This window comes from Brachyhypopomus gauderio, unplaced genomic scaffold (genome assembly GCF_052324685.1).
Source record: "Brachyhypopomus gauderio isolate BG-103 unplaced genomic scaffold, BGAUD_0.2 sc140, whole genome shotgun sequence".
Taxonomy (NCBI): domain Eukaryota; kingdom Metazoa; phylum Chordata; class Actinopteri; order Gymnotiformes; family Hypopomidae; genus Brachyhypopomus; species Brachyhypopomus gauderio.
In genome coordinates, this window is record NW_027506961.1 from 392,937 (window position 1) to 400,939 (window position 8,003).

Here is an 8,003-nt window from a genome sequence, read left to right on the forward strand (position 1 = left end):
AGATATAATATATAAATATTGTATTCTTAACATTCTCGTCAGATGTAATACTTTAGTATTATTCTCTTATTCTGTGGTCTCTCTAGGTTGGTGCGGTCCCACCCCCCCGCTCAGATAATGGAACATTCCACCGTAACCCGGTAGAAGTTAGCGCGTGACCCTTCAACTTCCTTTCTTGTGGCAGCCATCGAGAAAAATGGTGAGATTTTTATGTGAACCTTTCAATCGAATGTAATCGTGTCGGTTTAAAACATTTACCCGCCCAGCAGAAGAGCTGTGGATAGAGACTGATCTGTGCGCAGGTCTCGGAGCGCAATATTTTATACTATGGTCCAAAAATGAGGTTGGATATTAATATTGAAACGGTGGTTACGTCCTAGCTGTTGGACTGCGGCGGCCTCAAGTTGGAAGTTTGATATAAAATAATCATGGCGCCCCCGTTTGAGAACCACCACCCGCTTAACGACATAACACCACGAATAACGCGTTAATCCTGAATATTGGGTAGTTGACATGAGTGGAGACGTGTTGCAGGGTGTCGTGTGTGTATAAACGCGGCCGCGGCGTGGAGTCGTGCTGGAGTGTAGGGAGTGTAACGTGTGAGGGGGGTTTAATGTTTAGGGCGCTGCGTTTGGTCAAAGTAACACGTCCTGGTTCATGTTAGGATATAAAGGAACAGTTCATAAGTGTGTTGTGTGTTTCAGGCGAAGATCAAGGCCAGAGATCTGCGCGGTAAGAAGAAGGAGGAGCTGCTCAAACAGCTGGACGACCTGAAAGTGGAGCTGTCTCAGCTGCGGGTTGCCAAGGTTACTGGTGGCGCTGCCTCCAAGCTCTCCAAGATGTGAGTGTTGTTTGGTGACCAACAGTGATACAAAATGGACAAGTTTAAAACTTAAAATTCAAAGCACAACACACAAAAATGAGATTTCCAAAGTTTAAACCGTGGTGAATTGGTGCTCTATGTGAAATGAGGCTCGCTTTGTAACAGCAGCAAACATGTTGATGGTGTGGGTTATTTAAGTGTCTGACCATGACCCAGAGAGCGCCATTTGAAGACACTGTTCTGCTGAATTGTCAAGAGGGTTTTTGTCTGCAACAAGACACAGCAATACAGTTTTATTTCAGAGCTTTATTTCCTCACCCTACAAGTGCTCTGCATATGTGAGAAGGTCTTCAGGACTGATGGAAAAGCATCACAGGTGTTGCTTCATGAAGCTGGTTAACAACATCAAGAGTGTGCAAAGCTCATCAAAACATGTTTTCTTTCATTGGTTTGATATCCTCCCCATTTTTTTTTGTTTTGTTTTTGTAATAAAAATATGCAGAGTAGGTGTGTCCAGACGTTTGCCTGGTAGTGGATGTAGTTCAATAAATAATTTTAAATTGCAGTTATTGTTTTGTGAAGACAAATACATTTCACCTCTAATTTATGCAGTTGTGTAAAGTGACAAACAGTCCGGCCCTGTGACCCCGCAGTGTCGAACGTTGAGAACCCGGTGTGTTGGCTGGAGGCAAACTAATAACACCATGAAAATTGTTTGGCTAAATGTTTTTTTTTTTTCGGCCCAAAACGTTAATTTTAGCGCATCTCCCTACTTTTCAGTTTTATGGACTGATGTTGAGCTGAGATTGTTGATTGATTTTCAGTGGTGGATCTGTGATTCTGGTCTTACTGACTTGATTTCTTAATGGTGTTTGCGCACGTCTTTAATTTAATTCATTGTTGTCTTGTTTCTAGCCGCGTTGTTCGTAAATCCATCGCCAGAGTTCTTACCGTCATCAACCAGACGCAGAAAGAGAATCTGAGGAAATTCTACAAGGTGAGTCGTGTTCTCTATGCATGGAGCTTTTCACAGAGATGCTGAGTGAGTGTATCTTCACCTGTGATCAGGAAGCCTGTCCTGTTCACTAATGTGTGGCTAATGTGTACAAATGCATGGGCGCACCCCACACATCCATCTCATCTCGGGTCCAGTCCAGCAGCTGAGCAGGTCCAGAGTCTGAAGATTCGTGTTTCTGAGGAGGAGGAATAGAGCTTTGATGTGGACTGTGCTTAAAGTGTGGTGTTGGATTCCAGGGCAGACATGGTCCTGATACTAGACGTGGTGGAATAAAAGGGCGATGCCAGCCACAGTGTAAAGGCTTTAGCTCTGATCCATCATGCCTTTGAGACTGGCGGATCTTTACGGTTTATAGGGTGATGCACTCGTAGACGAGCTTCCTTCCCCTGCACGCTAGTGTAGACTACAGCAGCGCCCCCGCAGTGCTTGGGCATAGCCAGCAGGAGGCGCTGCGCTCCAGCAAGACGATCACCCAGCGCTGCTCCTACACCAGTGGAGACGGCGTGAATACTCTCTTGCTACAGTAACCTCGGGCCACTCACTGCAGAGCCTCCGTGGGGCTCATCTGCTGTGGGCAGCCTACAGTTTTGTTTTGTTAGGCTGTATGATTGGATAATCCTGGGTTCTTAAGGAAACCTGAACCCAACGTAAAGGCTGAGCGTTAAAAAGGGGATGTAACTGTTTTCTGTTATGTAAATGTGGAGGTGGGAACCGTGCTCCAGTGGAGCAGGATGTTGGTGAAACCAAAGCTTCCATCTCCACAGAAACACGAGCTGCCTCGGCTTACGAAAATGTAGAAAAAGAACGAAAATATCTGAGTAGCGCACATCCCTTTCACCTCACCAGCAATGACTGCTGGGTAATTGGAGCCAATTTGTGGTTAGATACAAGTCAGAGCAACTGTGACACCTGCTGAAGAACTGCATTGTGTTCCCTGCTGTATTGATTGTCAGACTGTAGTCGAATGAGGTCGCACAAACGATCCGGTCCTGTGACCTCGCAGTGTCGAACGTTGAGAACCTGGTGTGTTGGCTGGAGGTAAAATCCATGTGTCGATTGGGAAGTGTTCTTGGGTTCTGAGAAAGGCGCTATGCAAATGTGACCTGGCCCCCCCCCGACGCTCGGCTGTTGACCTGACCTCCATGGCGAAGTTGTAACCTGTGCCCTCTCACCTCTCGTTGCCCAGGGGAAGAAGTACAAGCCTCTGGACCTGAGGCCCAAGAAGACTCGCGCCATCCGCAGGCAGCTGACCAAGCACGAGCAGGGCCTCATGACCAAGAAGATGCAGAGGAAATCACGCCTGTACTCCATCCGCAAATTTGCCATCAAGGCTTGAGGCTGTACTGCTGTTTAGTTTTTCACTCAAATAAAAACAAACACCCCGGATGTAACACATTGTGTGTGTGATTGTGAGAGATAAACAGAAAGAGCACGTCTGAGTTTGCCTACTGCTGGAAACTTTGCTTTAAATCGAGACATGTAGCAAACTCGTGACATTACTTTGTGTCTGTTACAAAGGTTTTCTAATATTTTTATTTTATTAAATTGCCACCTATAACCCAAACAAAATGGAATTACTCAAGAGTTGTCATGGAAATTCTCCATCACAACAACCAGGGTCTCTAAGAAAAGATACGAGCGCTCTGAGAGTGACTATTGGTAAAAGCAACACGCACACAGGATGGTTATTTTACCAAATCACTAGTTTATTGTTCATATCTCCAACCCTTTTATACAGTAAGGGCTGGTTGGCCAATCATGTGAAACATTGTTAGTACAAAGTCATTAGTCAGATGATTTATTTGTCATTAATGTCAGGATTAAATGTGTGCCCGATATAGGAATGTAAGAATAAATTCTGCACTCGGGGGAACATGTTCTTTATCAAGCATGGGTCTTCTGTCTGTCTGGAACATGTCACATGTCTCCACTCCCACCTTCTCTGTCTAGTCCCCTTGACCTAAAGGATGACATCAAACTTCCTCATTTGGTCGCGCGCTATGTTTTAAAAATACTTCTCTGGAAAAGCAGTTTCCGCATTTCTATCACAGTTGTAAAATAGTTTTTAATGTAGGCAACCGTTTAATCTGATCACCAAGAATACCTGTCAATATCAGGGTTTTCGGAAGATGAACATGGGGGGGGGGGAAGCAGCTCAAGCTGCTCTAAGTGTAGATGAGGCCAAACAAGTCAAAGTTGAGGGGGATGAACTTTGACCTTTACCCGAGCTCTCGGAGCTGGGGATGGTCCTCTAACACAGACACTGATTTACAAAATTATTTTTCTGAATATAAAGGTCATTGAATTATCGGAAGGTGGTAATATTTTGTGAGAAAACACCTAGCCATGCCTGAAAGGGCCATGAATGATCTCCAAATCTGCTACCTGATTTCCTCTCACTCCTCATCCTCCAGATGTTCATCTTGTGCCTTCACCTCTTCTCCCAGATCCAGCTGGTCAGAGCCACTGGTGAGCAGAGCACCACTGGGGCTGAAGACACACCCGTAGGCCGAGTCCTTGTGACCCTGCAAACCCCATGACATACTTCTGCTGTGTGTGGTGGTCTTAATTCTTTAAAAAAAAAAAAGTTTAACCTGATCATTTTATGTGTATTGGTCCTTGCCATCTAACCACACACACACACACACACACCCTACTACATCACTACAGTGGCTGACTCACCTGCAGGTTCTTAATGCACCTGCCATCCACCATATTCCAGATTTTTACCTGTGACATTAAAACATATTTAGCCAATGTATCAATGATAGTGTGTGTGTGTGTGTGTGTTCTCTCACCATATCTCCCTCAGCGGTGGACGCCAACACTAGGCCATCTGTGGAGAAAGCCACACACCTGACCCACACTCGGCCGCTGCCGTCCAGTACGAACACACACACACGGCTCTTCATCGACCACACGCGTACGGTTCCATCCCACGAGCCAGACGCCTGGAACACACATAACCAAAAACATAACAGGGTCATAACAGTCAACTTTACATGTCACTATGTAAAATGTAAAATATCTGAATTGTAAAGTGACTTTACATAATGTAAAGTTGACTGTATGTCAAATCAAATCAAAATGTATTTATGTAGTTGTAATATATGTAGTATTGTACAACACAAAGCAACTTTACAAGTGCCCAAATCCAAGCCCCTTCTGGCAACCGCTGGTCATCATGACAACAATAATGTTATGTGAGTATGTGTGAGTGTGTGTGTGTGTGTGTGTGGAACCTCACTAGCAACCCTGCTGTGGAGAAACACAGACAGGCCACGTTTCCCTGGTGACCCTCTAAAGTCAGATCCTCCTCATCACCATGGAGACCCCACACCCTCACTGAATGATCCCAGGAGCCCGTGGCCTGCAGGCAACCCATGGAGAGAAGCAATGTCACAACTCACACACATGTACACACACTCTTCATTACTCACACACACTCTTCATTACTCACACACACGTACACACACTCTTCATTACTCACACACACATACACACACTCTTCATTACTCACACACACGTACACACACTCTTCATTACTCACACACACGTACACACACTCTTCATTACTCACACACACGTACACACACTCTTCATTACTCACACACACATACACACACTCTTCATTACTCACACACGTACACACACTCTTCATTACTCACATACACATACACACACTTCATTACTCACACACACGTACACACACTCTTCATTACTCACACACATACACACACTCTTCATTACTCACACACACGTACACACACACTTCATTACTCACACACACGTACACACACTCTTCATTACTCACACACACGTACACACACTCTTCATTACTCACACACACGTACACACACTCTTCATTACTCACACACACGTACACACACTCTTCACTACTCACACACATACACACACTCTTCATTACTCACACACATACACACACTCTTCATTACTCACACACACGTACACACACTCTTCACAACTCACACACATACACACACTCTTCATTACTCACACACATACACACACTCTTCATTACTCACACACACGTACACACACTCTTCACTACTCACACACATACACACACTCTTCATTACTCACACACACGTACACACACTCTTCACAACTCACACACACGTACACACACTCTTCATTACTCACACACACGTACACACACTCTTCATTACTCACACACACGTACACACACTTCATTACTCACACACACGTACACACACTTTTCATTAGATCATAAAAGGATGCTGCCTCAGAAACATGAAACATGCCTGGCTTGTGTGTATGTGTGTCCACATGTGTGTGTGTGTGCACGTGTATGCATAGGTATTTGTGTGTGTGTATATATGTGTGTATATGTATGAGTGAGTGTGTGTGTGTGTGTATTTATATATGTGTGTATGTGTGCTCCGTACCAGACACTGTGAGTCTGTGGAGAAGGCGCTGCTCTGGACGGCCGCTCTGTGACCCAGCAGCGTCCGCTCCTTCTGACCAGTCTGCACAGACAACAGCGCCGCTCACATTCACTTCAGCCACTGCTCGTAGTCTATATTTATATTTAGATACTTAATGGGCCTGATACATGTGCAGTCATGCACACGTTTGGCAGTATGGATATTCTCCACATGGGGGCGCTATTACCACCCAAATAACTGTGGAAGAAGGGCCCTTCTCCCCTTAGTGTGAAGAGATCGTCCAGCACTCGCCTGCGTGTCCCAAAGCAGCACCGTGTTGTCCCAACCACCTGACGCCAGCATCCGCCCGTCCCAGCTGAAGCTCACGGTCTCAACGCTCCGCCTGTGTCCTGAACAATGACTGTTGGTTTATGTCATTAACTCACGCATCAGTACACAGAATAAATATTTTTGAAATGTAAAAACTCATAGGATACTCTATTAAAAACAGATCTCACATTATAAATGTGTATAAGCTCTCTGTATAAGCTATAAATATAGGCTAAAGTATAATTTCTTACAATTAATCTCGTAAACATTTGCCACCTTGATTGTGTCAATGTTTATGTTATATCAATAAGTACGGACTGTTGAAACGTCACTAATAATTCATGAACTTAGATACTGTCACACTATTTGCATCTGAATCAAACTTTGACGTCCATTCAGATTCAAAAATAACCCTTAGATAATTTACGGCGTTATGAGGCCTGTCGCAACACACCATGGCCATTGACTATATTACATTGCCATTGTACAGGCTATAGCCTCGGTGATTGTTCCTAAAGTTTTTACTTTGGAGCTCTTTTGATTGTGCCATGAATGGTTTGGATTACATGACAAACATTTGATATTCGTTTGTATTAATTACAACGAATAACACAAATGTCCTGACAAGTAAATAATACATGCATAGCTTAGCTATCCTGCCATAAATCTAGAACATATTAGAATAGAGACAGAATAAAAACACCTGTTAAACCATGCGCGCACACCTGTTAAAACATGCACGCACTCGTGGGTTGAAGTGCGCCACATTCTCACCGAACAGTCATGAGATGCGCTCGCGAACAAATCGCCATCCTTCGAGAAAACACAGCATTTCACTGGACCTGTGAGCCAACACACAGGTGATTAATATAGTCTACGCCGAGGCCACAGAGGTAGACACGTTTTACAGCTCAGTTAACCTGTGTGACCGCGGGCTTTGGCCAGGAGTTTCCCGCTTGATGCCTTCCACAGGTAAAGTGTCCCGTCGTCCGTGCACGTGAGGATTATATGACAGTCGGGTGAGAACGCGCAGCAGTTCACCTGAGGACGAGAAAATCCAGCTTTTATAAAGATATAAACATATATATATATCCTAAAGATATAAATAATAATGTGTAATCCAAAATATAAACAGGTCCACTCACCTCCGCTTTGTGAGGAGAATAATACCTAACACCTGCGACGCAGAAATCTTCAGAAGGATGTCGCAGCATAGCTTTTCAGGAACAGGTTAGCCTAAATATGTAACGTGTAACATACGCTAGTGAATTCCCGGCCTAATAATTCCTGTAATTCCATGTTTTCTAGCCTACGTTTTAGCTGTCGATGGAAATGTTTGTGTATGTTGTATCCTGAGTGACGGCTTCCACAGTCGGCGGGTTGGAGGGTTTATACGCTTTATGTCCCTCGCGTTAGTCATTAA

The 8,003-nt window shown here is 44.4% G+C and overlaps 3 protein-coding genes across 3 annotated transcripts; 2 read left to right on the forward strand and 1 right to left on the reverse strand.

Moving 5' to 3' along the window:
• Positions 1-86: 86 nt before the first annotated feature.
• Positions 87-3,232, forward strand: rpl35 (ribosomal protein L35). The gene is made up of 4 exons (XM_076994394.1): positions 87-199; positions 705-841; positions 1,739-1,820; positions 3,028-3,232. Exons 1-4 carry the CDS (start codon positions 197-199, stop codon positions 3,175-3,177), a joined length of 372 nt encoding a protein of 123 aa, XP_076850509.1. The 5' UTR covers positions 87-196; the 3' UTR covers positions 3,178-3,232.
• A 293-nt stretch (positions 3,233-3,525) lies between these two features.
• On the reverse strand, positions 3,526-8,003 carry wdr38 (WD repeat domain 38). Its single transcript, XM_076994392.1, has 10 exons — positions 7,726-8,003; positions 7,501-7,621; positions 7,306-7,422; positions 6,563-6,660; positions 6,272-6,352; positions 5,089-5,211; positions 4,640-4,792; positions 4,524-4,571; positions 4,227-4,366; positions 3,526-3,801 (listed from the first exon to the last, which is right to left on the reverse strand). Exons 1-9 carry the CDS (start codon positions 7,792-7,794, stop codon positions 4,238-4,240), a joined length of 939 nt encoding a protein of 312 aa, XP_076850507.1. The 5' UTR covers positions 7,795-8,003; the 3' UTR covers positions 3,526-3,801; positions 4,227-4,237.
• LOC143500305 (uncharacterized) lies at positions 4,284-6,734 on the forward strand. Its single transcript, XM_076994393.1, has 2 exons — positions 4,284-4,393; positions 4,654-6,734. The coding sequence occupies exon 2, from the start codon at positions 5,191-5,193 to the stop codon at positions 6,094-6,096; it is 906 nt and encodes a 301-aa protein (XP_076850508.1). The 5' UTR covers positions 4,284-4,393; positions 4,654-5,190; the 3' UTR covers positions 6,097-6,734.

Bases quoted from the DNA above. Each gene is read 5' to 3' on its own strand.
- rpl35 (XM_076994394.1), top strand. The intron at 842-1,738 runs GTGAGTGTTGTT...TCTTGTTTCTAG, and splicing joins GCCTCCAAGCTCTCCAAGAT to CCGCGTTGTTCGTAAATCCA. The intron at 1,821-3,027 runs GTGAGTCGTGTT...CTCGTTGCCCAG, and splicing joins ATCTGAGGAAATTCTACAAG to GGGAAGAAGTACAAGCCTCT.
- LOC143500305 (XM_076994393.1), top strand. From the start codon at position 5,191: ATGATCCCAGGAGCCCGTGGCCTGCAGGCAACCCATGGAGAGAAGCAA.
- wdr38 (XM_076994392.1), bottom strand. From the start codon at position 7,794: ATGCTGCGACATCCTTCTGAAGATTTCTGCGTCGCAGGTGTTAGGTAT. The intron at 6,661-7,305 runs GTGTGCGCGCAT...GTCATTGTTCAG, and splicing joins GTGCGTGCATGTTTTAACAG to GACACAGGCGGAGCGTTGAG. The intron at 4,572-4,639 runs GTGAGAGAACAC...TTAATGTCACAG, and splicing joins CCACCGCTGAGGGAGATATG to GTAAAAATCTGGAATATGGT.